Source organism: Sander lucioperca, chromosome 1, assembly GCF_008315115.2.
Source record: "Sander lucioperca isolate FBNREF2018 chromosome 1, SLUC_FBN_1.2, whole genome shotgun sequence".
Taxonomy (NCBI): domain Eukaryota; kingdom Metazoa; phylum Chordata; class Actinopteri; order Perciformes; family Percidae; genus Sander; species Sander lucioperca.
Window position 1 is genome coordinate 12,607,792 of NC_050173.1, and position 17,802 is coordinate 12,625,593.

General features: G+C 39.6%; 1 protein-coding gene across 5 annotated transcripts in view; it reads left to right on the top strand.

The window, feature by feature from the left end:
- Positions 1-17,802, top strand: part of LOC116048918 (splicing factor SWAP) — a 59,197-nt gene that overhangs the window by 17,996 nt on the left and 23,399 nt on the right. For all 5 annotated transcript variants that reach the window (XR_004896707.1, XM_035998923.1, XM_035998933.1 and 2 more), the window contains exons 7-13: positions 257-407; positions 5,000-5,261; positions 6,147-6,299; positions 6,451-6,544; positions 13,492-13,555; positions 14,485-14,588; positions 14,727-14,856. Coding sequence is in view for 4 of the 5 variants with exons in the window: in XM_035998923.1 (XP_035854816.1) it covers positions 257-407; positions 5,000-5,261; positions 6,147-6,299; positions 6,451-6,544; positions 13,492-13,555; positions 14,485-14,588; positions 14,727-14,856 (958 nt within the window). In the remaining variant the exon portion in view is untranslated. The remainder of the gene's footprint in view (positions 1-256; positions 408-4,999; positions 5,262-6,146; positions 6,300-6,450; positions 6,545-13,491; positions 13,556-14,484; positions 14,589-14,726; positions 14,857-17,802) is intronic.

Here is a 17,802-nt window from a genome sequence, read left to right on the forward strand (position 1 = left end):
CTAAGGATTCATAGTTCATATTTTATGGGGTTAACTATTACATTCTGTATGTAATGCTTAAATATTGCACTGCAATTCATGGTTTCTGACATCATAGAGCGTTGACTATTTGGTGTATCTATTATATTATTTTTGTAAAATATGTCTCCTTTATTATATGCATGTGGTGTGATCGTAATGGTTTAAGTATTTCTTTACAAAAAAATAACATAGTATCGTAGACTGTTTTTACCAAACTGGCCTTTTTCCTCTGCAGCCTCTCAAAGTGATGGACCCAGACCATCCTCTGGCAGCACTTGTACGAAAAGCCAGACAGGAAAGGAATGGCACAGCAACAGAGGCTCCAAAACCAGAGGAAGTGACAATCCCAGCTGCATCCAGCACACCAGCGCAGTACACTGCTGACCGTGAGTATATATTTTTTTTTGAGAAAAAAGAATTTATGAAGACTCTTATAGTGTTCATCACATGTTGGGTATACATTTATCTTTACCTTAGTAGGGTTGCTCTAGTTTTTCTACCACTGAGCCCAGTGCCCTACTCTTCAGCTATTACAACTGCATTCTTTCTGAGAGTACTGTTGGCCATAGAAAACTGGCATTTGACTTCCTAATGGTTCAATACAGCTCCTCACTCCCTAATGCTGACCACAGTCTATAACCGATGGAAAGGCATTTTCAACGCCTTTCAGCAAAGTAATATTGAGTTTAAAGGTCTTCCGGGGCAGACCACGCATCCTGAAAACCAGAGGACCTGACCTGAACCAGCTCTCAGGGCCACACTTTCTCGTCCACCTGGGTTCTGGGTCAGGTCAGACTTAAATCAATGTGTGTCCTTGGTATGTTCAATTTCCAATAAACGGGAGTTTCAAAAACCTACTGCGGTCTTCTTCACAATAAAACATCTTTGGTGACACGTTATGCTATTCATTTGGCCAATCACTGACATTAGTTTTGAGGTAAGTGCTGTTATCTGCCAACAATATAATTGTTTTCTCTAACGTTGTTGTCAACATGTTTAACGTTAACGTTATAATGGAAAGCAAGCTAGTCGGCTTGTCAGCTAACGTAAGATCAGTGAATTGTGTTGTTAGCCTACAATGTTAGTTCAATGTGAAGTATTTTGGCAAGGCTATCTCCTCCACTGCATTAGTATTGTTATCTGATTTTTAATGTATATCTTGTCCTAAGATATGAGCGAAATAAAAACGAACACATAATGAAACGAGTAAGACCCATTGGTGTCTGGTTTAACGTTAATGAGTAGGTTTGGGTACCGAGACCCACTGCTAATACGGCACCGGTGCCTTAGCGACCGTTATCTACCGGACCGAATAGCAACGCGGATTTCGGTGCCTTATTTAGGTGCCACTTAAATGCCTGCGCTTCTCTCTGATGCTCCGAAAACGGACGTTAGAGGGAACTGAAACATCGCCGCATGGGACGCTAGTTAACACTATACTTGACAGCAGGTAACGTTAGCGTACCGTTAGCTAGCAGCTGGAGTAAATACGGTTAAAATGCTGACAGCTAAACGGTGTAAAAGTGTGTCTGTATTTCACTGGAGAGGATTGTAACACTAGACTGTAGCTGCTGTTGTTTGAAAAACACATCAGCGTCGCCTCGCCAGCCTCGTGGTGCATTCAAAGTTATTGAAAAATACCTTTTTCCCATCCAGTGATTGTTTTTGTAGTTTAACAGGAATTTGCTGGTGAAATTAGTTATTGTTATAAATTATTGTTATTCCATTTTTAATAAATCATTTAATTTTGACCCTGTGGCCTTAGACACAAGCTGTTCTTTAATGTCGCCGTTTTGTGCTCCTTTTTTTTTTTTTTTTTTTTTAGATCAACTTTTTATTGTTTTATATTTTTTTAACATACAGAACAGATAAATACAATTGAACAAGCTGCTCCTTTTTTAAATACATATATTTTTTCAGCCCTGCTGAGTTTGCAGGTATGATTTAAAATGATGTTGCAGGCCTTTTGGATGCTCACCATATTCATCCGCCCTCAGATAGTCTGAGTTCAAATGTTCCTGAACCTAACAACGTACCTTAGTGTGCATTACATCCACAACTACTTGTGCATTACAATATCGAATCTCTTTGGCACAGAACTTGATAGAGAAAAAATCATATGAATTTGACCTGCATAATTGAGGATAATGTAATGCCTTGATCATTTCCATACATGAAATATAAAACATTCAGATGAAACGTCACCTAAGATGACATTTTTGAACTAAATTAAAATGAATTTTTTAGAATGAATGACATAAAACAATAGCACTTCCGTGAAATTCAAAAGAATGCCTGGCTCATGTGTATGAACTCCACGGTATTCATCACACACATCATTCTGCTTAAGGACTTTTTTCATGTCTTCATCCTCTCCTGAAATGGTTGCTTAAATAAACATATTCAAATGTATTCGTCCCTGAAACAGTTGTGGAGTTTGTCCTTTGACAAAATCTTTGCTGCAGAAGTAGAGTTGATGATGTTAGTAAATTGGTTGTGGATGACCTATGTACCCTGTAATGCTCTTGATATGCATTGTTAGTCAAAATGGGGGCTGTTAATGTGCCCATCCATGGAGATACGCTTGGTTCAATAAGAAAGCCTTCTCTTGTCCTTTGAACATTTTTGTTTTGCCACTTATGGTAATATAGGGTGTGGATAATAAGTTGCTCCATTACCTCTTTTGTACGTAATTGCCTCCCTTAACGTAGTGAATTGATTTACTCCCTCTGACCCTATGTATAGCAATCTGATCATCTATCTAACTATCTATCTGACCAACCATCCAACTAAATTTCCTTTTTGACCTTCCACTTCCACATCTTAAGGCTTTATCTCAACTGTAGTCTTGCATTGCCAGACCTACCTCCACAGCTCTGTGTCAGTGCTGGAGTACAGTCTGGCTACACCACCTATCTATTCCGGGATAAGGGAAAAAACACTGGCTTGTTTGTATTTCTTTAAAAAAATCACAATCGTCTGGGGTGGCGCCAAGCCCCAATAGTGGAGGTAGCTAGAGGGGATGGACATGTGGCGCACAAGAAACGTGATGGTTGTCGGGCTTTATCCCAGCAATGTACCGTACATCCGTTGAGCCAGACTATTTTAACCGTAACACATGTCAAGTTTGTAAATGAAAGTTCTTGCTGTCGTTTTCCATTTTCCTGAGTAGAGAAAATTGGATGTGGTGTCATTAAAGTCAACCAGCTCAGTGACTAATGTGTTAGAATCACACTGTCTCCACTTTTACCATTTATGTTGTCCCCCCCCCTCATCTTCCCCTCTCTCTTTTCAATAAAGAGTCTTTGTAATACAAACCCACTGATAAGGGGGAGATAGGTTTCACACATAGGTCACATCTTGATTTATATCCTCTTCCCTACGCTAATTTAAATTGATTACTGCGACAGACATATTAAACATAGAATAAAAACAGCTTGATAGTGAACAGGACAGCACAGTACATAAAACGGCCACAACACAAAGCATGCTTCAGCAACAGAGGCCCCATCACAGCCAACATAATTAACAGTTCTACACCCCTTAACTCTTGAGGTCTGACCACGACCACCACACTGATGGGCTGCTGTCCAGTGGCCTATTTGAATGCAGCTGTTTACACGTTTCCTCCACTCTTACGAATACTTTCAACTGTGTCAAAACTAACAACAGGAAATCCTAAAGCAAGCTCCTGCAGTAGCAGCTAGTTAGCTTAGTTTGATTCAGATTTCTTGTCTCTTAGTTGCATGTACATTTGCAGATTGCATGCCAGTGTATAGAAACATTTATATTTACAATACACAGAGAAAACCCATGAGTTTGGGGTCAACTTAATACAAAAGGAAACCTTGCTGCGGTCATATAAGGCTATATCTTTTTCCAGCTTTTCCGGCCATGAAAATGTAACCGCAACACAGTGACTGAGCACAAATGTGGTATTTTTGTTATTTATTGGCTCACTAAACAAGCCTGGTTTTGACAGTTTCTATTGCCAGTGGCAGGGGACTTTTCCCTGACCTGTTGACGTTCTTCACCAAGGTTAAAACAGAAAGATTGCCATGGCAAGACTCTGAAATGAATTAGTAAATCATCTCTTAGATGTTGTGAACAGACCATCATTTCACATAAAGCAGAAACAATTGTTTCTTTGTACTTTTCACTTTTCAACTCATCTATACAGGGAATCAACCCAAGAGTAACGTCCTACACTATAAAGCATTACAGCATCACACAAACTATTGCCTTTGAGCTCACTATAGAGTTGGATCAACAACTGTGACAACAGGGAACATTATGATCCTCTTAAAGTGCTCATACTATGATCATTTTCAGGTTCATAATTGTATTTAGAGGTTATATCAGAATAGGTTTACATGGTTTAATTTTCAAAAAACTATATTTTTGTTGTACTGCACATTGCTGCAGCTCCTCTTTTCACCCTGTGTGTTGAGCTCTCTGTTTTAGCTACAGAGTGAGACATCTCACTTCTGTTCCATCTTTGTTGGGAGTCGCACATGCGCAATACCTAGGTCAGCACTATAAGCCAGTCAGAAGCAGAGTATGAGGGAGTGCCACACTAGCAGCTAGGCAAGCATTATAACGTGTGTTACAAAGTGACGCATGTTCGTCACGGAAGTAAAGGCTGGACTACAATAGAGCTGTTTGGAGCAGTTTGTGAACAGTGTTTTCTGTTGGAGATGGTAAGTCCCTTTGGGGTGGACTTTGGGCTTTTTCACTTTGTAAACCTATTACATGCACAAAAAAGATATACTGTATAACGAAATAAAGGAAAGGGAAAAAGCCAAAAAGCATAATATGAGCACTTTAAAGCTAGTATTTATTGCATGGCTGTGAAAAAAGGTGACATTATATTATGCAGTTTGTGTCCACATGAAGTTACAATAACTGTTTGTCAGGTACAATCAAAGCATGTCTGGAAGGAAAATCATGTAATAATTTCCTTCTCATTTCTTTTCAGCAAATGCAGCAGCAGTGTATTATGGGTACTACATGCTTCCTGATGGAACGTTCTGCTTGGCCCCGCCTCCCCCAGGGATAGATGCCAGCGCCTACTATAACAGTATGCCCTCAGCTGTCATGGCTCCTCCAACGTCTTCTGAGGCTATACCTAATCTAGGAACTACACCCACACCTCCTGAAACTATCGCCATGGCACCGCCAGCTACAGCTCCCCCTCAGGTCACCAGCTCTGCTGCTCCGGTTGTTGTACCAGAAACCAGGTAGGAACTAGTGTGTGTTTTGTTAGTGGCATAGGGTGTAGAGTTTAGATTCTCGGCCCAAGCCCGAGCCCGACCCGAGCCCAACCGGACCTCGGGCCGGGCCCGGGCCGGACCCTTGATCAAGCAATTTGTTTTTTTTTATTATTTTTTTTTTTTTTATCCATTACCTTATTATCCTATTTGGATGGGGAGATAGCTATGCCATAATCCGAAATATTATAAATATATATATATAGGCTATATAAAAGTAACAAATGTGTACAAAAGTTAGGCTGCAGTTACAAAATGCAGCACGTGTCATGCGCGGAGTCTCCTCCTCTCGCACGCATCACACCGGGAGCTTGAAAATGTAAAGAAAAAAAGAAAAACAGGAGAATTACCTTTGAGCAAGTGTGGAGGAAAGTCGGAGGTATGGAAGCAGTTTAAACAAGTCGTGGGCAGTGACAACAATATGTTGTTCATCATTGTTTCTTTTTTTTTTTTTTACGTTTCTTCATTCGGATCCACTTGCGATCCGTTCCATTCTGAATAAACAAACAGCGCAGTTTACATGCTTCGTCCTTGTTGTATTATTCTAAACAGATTTCTGTAGTTCAAACAACTCTGAATTGTAGTTGAGAACGTCACGGCCCACGTATTAAAAAATTGTCGGGTTTAAATCGGGCTCGGGCTCATAATTACAGTTAATGTGTCGGGCCGGGCTCGGACGCAACGTGCTCGGGCTCGGGCAGGTTCGGGCTTGATTTTTTTGGGCCGATCTAAGCTCTAATAGGGTGTGAGGAAATAGTAACTGAAATGAAACACTGCATTTTGACAGAGCAGATCACACCTGTTTTAATAGCTGAAACGTTTCTCTTAACATCTTTAATTTCCCCCCGAAAACAGTTCGAAACACGAAGCTCAAGTTTCCACACCAGTACCACAAGCCATCATTCCCCCACCACCTGACACCCAGCCAGTCATAGACAAGCTAGCCGAGTACGTCGCAAGGAACGGTGTTAAGTTTGAGGCCAGTGTCCGTGCCAAGAATGATCCACGGTAAGTGTTCTTACCAGAAATAAATCTGTTTCTCCGGTCACATCTTGGTTTTAGGAACTCCTATCAGTAACTTTTCCTTCATATATTGCAGAAGCTCTTCATCATCCTCTGTTTCTAATACAGTATGTGTTCTTCCCTCTGTCTACTGTAGGTTTGACTTTCTGCAGTCTTGGAATCAGTACAACAGCTATTACGAGTTTAAGAAGAATTACTTCATGCAGAGGGAAGGAAAAGGCTTTCCAGAGGTATTACAAGATTTGTATATATATATAGATAGATAGATAGATAGATAGATATATCTATATAGAGATATATATATCTATATAGAGATATATATATATCTCTATATAGAGATATATATATCTATATATATATATAGATATATATATCTATATATAGATATATAGATATCTATATAGAGATATAGAGATAGAGAGAGAGAGAGAGAGAGATAGAGAGAGAGAGAGAGAGAGAGATATTGATATAGATGACTAGATATCGTCTTAGATTTTGGATATCGTAGTATCATAATTTGGCATAGGTGTTGCCTTTCCCTGGTTTTACAGGCTGCATTACAGTAAAGTGATGTAAACTTACCAGACTGTTCTAGCTGTTCTACTATTTGCCTTTACCCACTTAGTCATTATATCCACATTATTGATGATTTATTTATCAAAAATCTCATTATTAAATTTTGTGAAAGCACCAATAGTCAACCCTACAATATCGTCGCATTATCGGCATCGGTGTATTTGGTCAAAAATATTGTGATAATTGATTTTCTCCATATCATCCAGCCCTATGTGTAGGTATGTGTGCGTGTTTCTGTGCATCAGAATCAGATAGACTCTAACATTCCTGTCCCCATATTGACACCTTTCGTCAAAACAATCTGTAGGATATTCAGAAGGAATTTGCTGCCTTAGTTAGTGCTCGGGTGGGGACAAACATCACATTTAAAATCTAACCCTAATATAATACGCAATATTAAAATTACACTAACTTTCCTAAAGAGATACTTTCTTCAAACGACAACATTTTAGGAAATCATTGTTATATGTATTTTCTCTCTCAATGTAATGTTCTTTTCATTATTTCTTTATTATATTTTCTTAATTCTGTTGCTCCGTATATGCTCAGTATGAGCAGATAAAAACCCACAGATGACCTTTACACCTACGGGACACACTGTTCTCCCATTTGTCTCCTGTCATCAACCTCACTGTTCTCCACACCTGTATGTAATTATGTTTAACAGCATTTGCACCCAACGTTTAGACATGGGAAAAGGTTGTCTAAAGCATTCACTGCACTTACAGTCAACCCTGAAATTAGCTTTTTTGTTGCTGATAAGCCAGGACCTGCCATGCTAATATTACAGGTATCCTGATCTAAAATATCCAGTCTCGTTTTCCACCATCTAGACTTTTAAGGCTCAACATTCTGCCAGTGAGGTAATTCCAATTAGCGTCCCTTGTTTCGGGAAATTTCTTGTAACAAAGCAGATTGCTGCATCACTATCAACACCTATTTTTTAAATAAATTGATTGGTTGACTGCCCACTCGCAAATTTTTGTTTCACTTATCCAGCCTTTTCAGTGCTACACAGTTCTTATACCTACAGTACTGTCTATCACTGTCTGTACATACATAGTACAAAGTACAAAAATATGAAACCGTATTGCGCAGACACATATCACCAACCAAACTATGAAAGGGGAATAATTATTCTGCACTTACTTTATCACGGACACACATGAAGATAAAAGTAACTTTGGTAGATACCTACTTTATTTGACTAATCCAGACTGCTAAAGCCTCATATTCCTTCAGCTAAAAATGCAAAAACCTGTTTGGTTGCTTTAAAATGAACTCTATTAAAGGGGCCACTGATGTAACTCATGAATAGATGCAAGGACAAGAGATACATCGTATATCTTCTTTGGACTGGTGATAAATGTTACATATTGCACAATTGCGAAGCAATTATGAGCTCAACTCTTTCAAAGCACAACCTGTTTTCCTGCCAAGGTCCCTTTTAGAATCTGATCTCATGACACCATTGAAGATGAATGGACTATGCGTATTGTAGCATATTCATCAGGTGTCTGAGTTGTTTCAACGTTTTAGAAATGCAGTTCGTTTTGTTTGAGTTATTAACCAATACAATTTCAAGGGGATTTTTTTAAATACATAAACTGGTTTGTAGTTGGGTTATACAATTGTTGATAATGCAGATAATGTTGGAAAACTTCTCCAGCATGGTTTATGTGGTCTGACTCACCGAATGGAGACTGTTGGTATACGCCTGCCATTGGCTGCCTATTTCAGACGGAATTCTCCCCTTCCGCTATCTCCGCTATCTATTTAGCAAGGGCACCATTGCTGCATCCTGAGCTTAGGGCCGCTTATGACAATTTGTGATTGGTTAAAAGAAATACAAGCAAGCCAGAGCGTCTCCTATACCAGAATGGTAATGGGTGCAGCCAGATCATTCTCCAGCGCTGACACAGTGCTGTGGAGATAAGTCTGGCGGTGGTTTGGTTATCTGTTAAATTCACACAGTGTTTATAAGTGTACAAGAACAGCCATCATCCCTATCAGACAAGGGAATTATATGTGATTTGAGCATTCAAATAGCTAGGTGGGTAGATAGATTGACAAGTGTGTCTTACACGTATGCATGTCGTATACTTGCGTATATTCAAGGTTTGTCAAGTCTGCTTTGTGTCAGAGTGAGAGAGGAAAAAGTGAGAAGTGAGCAAGAAAGTTTAATAGGGAGCAATTTGTTTTCTGACGAATCAAATCCATTAGCTTGTCAGGGCGCAGAGGAGTGTGGCCTATTATGACACAGCTCTGGCTGCTCCAACAAGCAGCTGCTCGGCTTTTCTATCAAAAAACCTGCCACGTGTTTGTGATTTGTGCTGTGGGTAATGGGATGCAGATATCGCTGCTCTCAGTCAGTGCTATTATTTATAGTTCCATAGTTAATGAAAAAGTGCAAAGGGCTAAAATCCGTCAAAGCAGACAGCAGCAGGATGTGGGGCTGCTGTTGCTTTGTATAAACATCAAGAAAATCTTTGCAGAGTGGATAAATAAAACACATCTAAAAAGGAGCATTTTGTAAATAGTTCATATCATCAAAAGACGTGTCTGAAGTGTAATAAGTGTATAGAAGGTCTCTGATTCATGTTGTTATGCTGGGTTTAATGCAATGGGTTTAAAGAATTCTCAGCTGTGATTATCAAACACATTCTTTTAACAATTTAAAAACAATGCTTTCAATCTGCTCCACTTCTTGGAACCCCTCCTCATTACTTTTGGTAGCATTCAGCAGCAACCATGTGGCTTTGGCGTGGTGTGTTTGTGAATGGAAGCCTAAAAAGGATTGTAATAACTTAAGTCAAATTTAAAAAAATATATATTTTAACGGGGAGACAAGTTTACACGTTCACTTAAGGCTTTCAAAATGAAGTCTTAGGAAGACAATTAAATTTGGACGCAGCACAGACGTTTTCATCCCCTCTGCTGTCAGATTATCCCCGAATGAGTCAAATTAATTTAACATATAAAGAACAATGTTCTTCTTTTGAGTTTATCGGTGTTTTAAGCCCCCAATGTCTCCTTCCAGGCAGCGCTGCCTGGAAGGCACTAAGATTATGCAATGGTTAAGGTTAGGGTTAGGTGTCTTGAAGTCAACAGTCGCAGCGCTGCCTGGAAGGAGACGTTGGGGGCTTAAAACACCACCGAGCTTCTTTTGGCTGGACATATTACTATAATAACAGTTTTTTTTGCACTAAATAAATTTATAAAAAAAAAAAAAATGTAACAATGACAATTATTTTTAAACTTATTTTTGAATTGAGACGCTTTAATTGGCTTGGCAGTAAATTTGTTTTTTTAACAAATCTGTGCAAGGAAGCAAAGCAAAAATCTCAAGCACAACAGTATAATTCAATTGTAGATGGGTCAAACACAGGCTATGTGAAAGTATCCATCCATCAACCAAAATGTGGAGCTGCTCTTGGGTCGACTATTTGTCATTTACATTTTTCATTTGCAGCCAGCATTTTAAATTCCTTTAAAGCCTGGGATCTCTAACCAGCACAGATTGTGCCGCCCTGCTATGAAACCCTGGTGTGTGTTTTCATTCAGAGTGGAGGATTATTCCCTTCTGAACTGTCTACAGCAAAGCATGTGAACCAAATGATTCAAGGATTCTAGAGCTGTGTATTTCCGCACAACCAAATTCCTGCAAACTCCAACTGGTGAGGTCTTTCCAGAATGGTTTAGAGTGAGTGATTTGGGGTTTTTACCATTCTCTGGGGCCTCGATAAAGTGCTTTGACTGTTGAAAGCGCTGTTCAATTACATCTGGGAAGTAGGAAGCTGCCTTTGAAGCGTTCTTCAAACATGGTGTAATGTACCTCGTGAGGTTAGGTTTTTTTTGTTTTCCTCTTGTGGCATTGGCTTCATCCCCACTATTCCCTTTTATTCGTTTGTATGTTGGATTGCAGCTATTACTACAGAGGGTTTCTAATTATGTGGCCTGTGCACACACACCAGCTATAAGGGCTTTCAAGGTTCAAGGTTCTTTATTGACCATGTGCACAACAATAAGAGAAGTAATCGTTGGCAATGAAAGTCTTAGGCCTCAGACACCTCTAACAATGCTCATTAAAAAACTTAAAAGAAAAACACAAGTTATACTGCTAAATGGCAGATAAAAGAGGGGAAAGTAAGAAGAACTAAAAGCAAACAAATAATACTGAAATCAGTTGATCCTGATCAGATGTGCACAGGACCATTCAGTGACATAATGGGATTGTTAACATGATGACATGACTTGCCACCTCTCTAAACTCCTGTCCATTAACATCTGTAAAACATAGGTGTCGTAGATATAAGGTTTAGGGTCATTAAGAAGCAGGCTGGTTTAAATTAGTGTTCACATAGATGTTTATGCCATATGCATGCAAATGTTATCTTTCTGCAATAAGACAATGTTCATCACAGTTTACGTTTAAGTGTCCTGTTGCAATGAGTACAGCTAATTAGAAGTAATTTACTTTAAAAAAAAACAATCAATATTTTATGAAATTACATTTTTTGTGGTGTTCATTACATTTGATTACTTTACATAACTTTTTCATGACCATGTATGCATGGCCTATATCTTGCTTAAATGTGGTGGATTTCTTTCCCCTCTCCAATTGAATTCCAAGACCAATCACAGTCCAGTTTATGGTGCATTTTCACAGTCATGTGTAAGTGGAGTTAATGTTGATGTGTGAGGAGAGATCTGTAAGTCACGTATTGCACAGCTAAACTAATGCATAGGGCCCTATTTTAACGATCTAAGTTAGCACGGCGTGAAGTGCATGGCGCAGGTGCGTTTAGGGCGTGTCCATGTCCACTTTTGCTAGTTTGATGGTGGAAAAAAGGGTCCGGGCGCATGGTTCAAAAGGGTTGTACTTAGTGTCTTCATTAATTTATAAGTGTGTTTTGGGCGTAACATGCACTAAACCAATCAGAGTGTCATCTCCCATTCCCTTTAAAAGCCAGGCGCGTTTGTACCTTGGCACATTGCTATTACTGTATGATGGCGGGTTTGCACCGTAACCTGTTTGTGTGCTGCTGCGCTTCCCTGTGTGTGTGTAACAAGCATAGTGTTTGTGCGCTGTGCATAAGCCTAGGCGGATTTTACTAATTCGCTGTTAAAATAACAATGAAATGCTGCGCAATTGACTTTAGACCAGGTTTTTGTTGGTCAATGGCGCGATCACTTCCCGCTGCCTCAAGATAGCAATACGCCAAGAATTCACCTGAACGCACCTCCCTGTAAGACCAGCACGCCCATGGGCGCAAAGATGGACGCAGGTGCATTTGCTATTTAAAGGACGCGGGCGCTGAACGGGAAATTGACAACTGCGTTGGTCTTAAACTAGCAAAGACACTTGCGTCGGGCTTTGCGCTGCTCTGCGCTGGGTGCAAGATGGGGCCCTTAGAAAGGCGAAAACGGGGCCTTTGAATCTTCTGCCGTACTCAAGTTAATCATTTCCATTGTCTGCTTTTTTGTCAAATGTAATTTTTCATCCCAGACGATTTGCTTGACTCTAAGGTAGAGCCTGACGATATGGAGAAAATTGTATTTTTGACCAAATACATCAATGTCGATACTGCCGCGATTATGTAGGTTTGACTTTTGGTGCTTTCACAAAAAATGTACACAATGAGATTTTAGATAAATAATCATCAATGATGTGGATTTAATAACTAAGTGGGTAAAGGCAAATAACAGAACAGCTAGAACAGTCTGGTAAATAAAATAAAAAATGCATTACTTTACTGTAATGCAGCCTGTAAAACCATGAAAAGACAACACTTATGTCATGTCGTTGTTGTGTCATATCACAATATTACGATATCCAAAATTGAAGACGATAACTAGTCTTATATATCGATGTAGATACAATATTGATATATTGCCCAGCCATACTCTAAGGAGTCTTGTGCTGTTGTTCTATTCTGCTCAGGTGATCCAAGTGCTTTCACAATAGAAATGTAAAAGTACTGAAAGAGCTCCCTTATGCCACAGCCAGAAGATTCTGTTCTCTACAGTTGCTGTTGGTTCCTTCACAGCAACATTTGTTGCACAGTGGGGAGACAACTGCAGAGGTGCAAACTTTAACGGTCAATAGAACTCTGCAGATGAGTGATTACTATATTAAAATGTAACGGTTCTGGTTTAATTGAAAAACCGATGCAGAGGGGTGACTAATCCTAACATTTCAGATCCGTCCACCAGTGATGTACAACAAAGCAGCATTCACATTATGGATGTCTTCTCTTGTCTTTTTATTTATTTTTTTTGGGACAGACAAAATGAAAGGCAGATAGACAACCACTTTTTCCAACCCATCATGAAAGTACATTATATTAAAATGAAGGATAGCAGGTTTCAATGGAATATCATCTTCAGCACCATCTCTGTATTGTCACAATCATAGTGGTGTACCCATAATGAAACACATTAGAACTAGGAAATTGACTCATAAGTTTACAGTGCATATGTTTATTCTCTCTCGCTCTCTCTCTCTCTCTCTCTCTCTCTCTCTCTCTCTCTCTCTCTCTCTCTCTCTCTCTCTCTCTCTGTACTCCTCTCTCTCTGTACTCTCTTTTCCTTCATCCAGAGTGAGACAGATGATGATGATAAGCTTCAATTAGACACATCAGCCCAGGACAAGCTGACAAAAGGTAGGACATTACCACAAGGAAGAAATACACACAACATAGGGCTACCTTCACTTCCTCTTCTTTGGTTCATCTGTTCAGTAAATGAGATGCAAAGCCTTTGGGTAAATATGTGTATACCTCAATACAAATGCACACATTTACTGTGTGTATGTGAGTGTGTGTATTTGTCATATGTTGGTGTTCACGCACAGCTGCCTGTGAGTCCGTTGGTATTTATGCTAGCAATCTGACTCGGTTATATCAGGCTGGAAATGGCTTTGCAAAGATGAAAGAGTCTGCTTACGACAACACTGGCGGGACCCTTAAACATGCACATATATTCCAGTTGAGGCACGCGTTCTCAAAGGCTTTTCGGGGGCGACAGGTCACGGAGGAGGCCAGGGAATACTAAAAACTAGTCGGAGTAGTGCACAAGTAAACTATCCAGCCTTCCACAATAAGGTTCAATGTCCTATATTAAGATTATTTCTTCAGGGGATGAGACACTCTGTTGACTCTTTCATCTCTGTGAGAGCAGTCACATTTGATCAATCAATGTGACACACCATTGCAGCTTAAGATCTAAATAGCTGCTTTTTCAACTCTCGCTGTCCTGTTTGTCTGTCCGACTGTTTCTCTTTCTACATTGTATTATTTTTCACATTTTATTTGGTTCCCCTTTTTGCCTCTTCTACCTCTTATTTCTATCATTTTCTTCTCTCTCTGTCCATCCCTCTCTTAATCTTTCCTCCAGCCTTCCCTTTCTTCCTTGTCCTGAATTTGTTTCTGCAATGTGTCATTGTCAAGAAGCAGCCTAATTGCTTTAGTCAATGCATTTTTCATTTTACTATGAATTTGTCAAACATACTAACGCCAGGATGCACTTGTCTACTTGTTATGAACAGTTCTCTCTAAATCATATCTGCCTTTGTCTCTCTGTGCCATCACAGCCTCTTTTGCCCCCATCTGTTTTGCCATCAAGGCAAAGGAAAATGACATGCTTCCGCTGGAGAAGAATAGAGTTCGATTGGATGATGACTCCGACGAGGACAAGGTCTAGTTCAGCTTGGTCTATTCAATGCACGTAGATCTAGGGTTGATGTGGTATGGATAGAAAACTCATCCTTGAAAATATATTTCCAGTACCTTAAAATTACCAATAAATGACTATACGTTTTTTTTTTGCCTGAAGTTGGTGGAAGAGCAGAGTCTCCTAGCTGTGATTGGTGGGGTTGAGATGGTTGTCAAGGAGTCTGCTCCATTCAGTGCACCAGAAGAGAAGAGACCCTCCCTCAGTTTGGAGGAGTTGGAGGCAAAACAAGGTAACATTGTTAAAATGATTGTTGGGAAATTTAAAAGCACTATTGTAAGAAATATTTATCCTGCACTAATAAAGCCACTGTTACTCTTTATACTCAGTAGTAGCTGTTAATTGTAAGGAAAAGACAGACAAAAAGTATTTAAACATAGGATCAATGATCCATAAAGATGGATGACATGATGACATGACAAAAGTGTGATCGCCCCCTGGTAGCTGGCTGCAGTATATGTCATAAACCCCACCCCCTCCATGTTAGCGGATGGGACATGGGCCAAACTAAAAAATCAAAGTACACATCAAATTCGTTTTTTCCAAAGATGGTTTCTGTCATTTTAGGTAGTTCTTAACACACACATGCGCGTGACGTTTGTTCAACTGTTCATTTTTCTGATAAGTTTGGTTTTAATTAGGTTTTTCATGCTATAAAAAAAATTGGTGGAACTTCATGATTGACAGCTGTGATTGTGCTCACAATTGAGTCTTGCGGGTGTATGGGTGGGACCTCAATACCGCAGCTCTACACCCCGATCACTACTACGGCTACTCAAATAACAAATGATTTTGGCTTTATTTTTATACAGGGGGAGGAAGTGGAGACGCGCCGTCCATTTTCTATATGCTGTCTATGATTCAGACAATCGTCGGCCTCATTCCGCCTGTGTGACAGACAGAATGTTCATAAAGCATCTTAATGGTGGTTATGATAGATGTCTTTTTTTCCGCTCTATGGCTATTTAATGTGGGTGTGCTTAAGTTATTTGTGTCAGCGTCAGCATATAAGTACAGGTGCTTACAAAGACATCTCCGTCACACCCATTGGCATGCTGTTAGTTTCTGGGAGGGTTGGAATTGCAGGAAAAACAAGAGGGGAAGAGTGGTGATGAATAAATCCATTGAGTCTGAATTATACATTCTCTCAACAGGGTGTACCCTGCAGTAAGACACGAGCAGTGTGGTACAGCAAACAACAGTCATATATCTCTCCAAAGGCCTAATGGAGATATATTCTCTCTATTTTTGTCTCTCCCTTTTATTCAGTCATGGTTATACAATATTATATACCGGCTCTCCTCAGTCTTAAGCTGAAGAAATGCATCAGTGACTTTGCACTCAGAAACACATTTTTGTCTATTATACATCAACGCATACATGCACAGAAAGCATTCTTTGTCCTGCAAGTGGTTTACGCTCTGCTTGCAGGATTTTTATAGGACCTATAGCATTTAAATATAATAACAAATCTAATTCAGCTGATCTAATGAGAAACAATTTTGCCAGAAAGTTCCCGCTTAAGGGACTGAGGAAAAAAAATGGCTCATGCATGTTGCCAATTTATTTTCAAGGTTAGAGTCACATTTCTAACATATTTATATCTTCTAATGTATCACTGGCTATTAATTTCAAAAGTAATAGACTTCTCTACTGGAAGCTGGTAGCTACTGTACTGAAGTTGATTCATTGCGTCTTGTTATACTTTAAAATGATATTGCAAAAATACATTTTAACATCTCTGCCAAACAAAAACTGACAACCAGCAGATGCCAATGCAATTGTGATGATCAATAATCCATTTGACCTTACCTGTTAGCCAGACACACAAGCCTGCTGTGAAAAGTAAGATTTCTACTGTCATCTCACAAAATAACCATCATCTGTCTGTGTGACTTGATCAATACTAATGACTCAATGATTACTTGAGCAGGCGCCGAGATGTCTGCTTCTCAAAGCCTTCTCCATGAAAGCTAAAATACGTTGGATTTTTTTGCCAGACATTTCTGTTGGATTTCTTATAGTCTCATTTTGTCTGTATTGTCAAAACAATTTCAGTCTAGTGAACTGTACACCACCAAAATCATCTTTGTGAATTTAGTAGTTATAGTAGTAGTGTTAATACTTTATCATGTATTATATTAAGTAATTATTTATGTTTTTGTCTGGCCATAGAGTAACCTGTAATAGCTTGTGCTACAGTAATTCCTACAACGCTTTCATGAGATCTTAAAGCAGCCATATTATGCTCATTTTCAGGTTCATAATTGTATTTTAAGGTTGTACCAGAATAGGTTTACATGGTTTAATTTTCAAAAAACACCATATTTGTGTTGTACTGCAGTGCTCTCTCTCACTGCTGCAGATCCTCTTTTCAGCTGGTCTCTGTTTTAGCTACAGAGTGAGACCTCTTTTCTTCTTCTTCTTCTGTACTATCTTTGATTGCACTGCACATGCCCAGTAGCTCAGATGTAGATCATGTCAGCTAGCTAGCTCCATAGACAGTAAAAGAAAGGCTGTTTCTCCAACTTCGGTCAGTTACAAGGCAGGATTAGCTGGGAGACTTCTAAATGAGGGCGCACATGTAAGTAGTTCTTTTGTAGATTATGGTGAACTTGTGTGTGTTGTAGCAGTGCTTTGCTATTGAGAACGAGGTAGCATGCTAGCGTTAGCATGCTAACTAGCATGCTAACGAGCTAATGGTTGCGGTTAGCCTGCTCGTTTCGGCTTGTGACGTCACAAGCCGTGCTGATTTTGAACAGCTCACCCAGAGACTGAAGGCAGGACACATTCAGAAACCGTATCTCACTCTAAACAGCATGGGTGGATTTTTTTCAAAGTTTGTATGTGTGTGGAAGCACCAGAGACACAACATAACACCCCAAATCCCAGAAAAAGTGATTTTTTCATAATATGGGCACTTTAAAGGACAGAAGCAAAAGTGTAGGAATCTCCCTTAGACCAGAAGGATATCTGCAAAGTAGAACCTGGAAAGACTTATTAAATACTTTTCAGCATCAAGGGGCCTGACAGGTCCCGTTTAGGTTCACTGGAACAATCTCTGGGTGTTTTGTTCTCTTTCTGAGCTGACAGACGGCCAGAGAAAGCGGCTGGAAAAGCCTAATAAATAGCTGACTGAATTGGATTTGCTGTGTGGCAAAGTGGCTGTCAGTCAGCA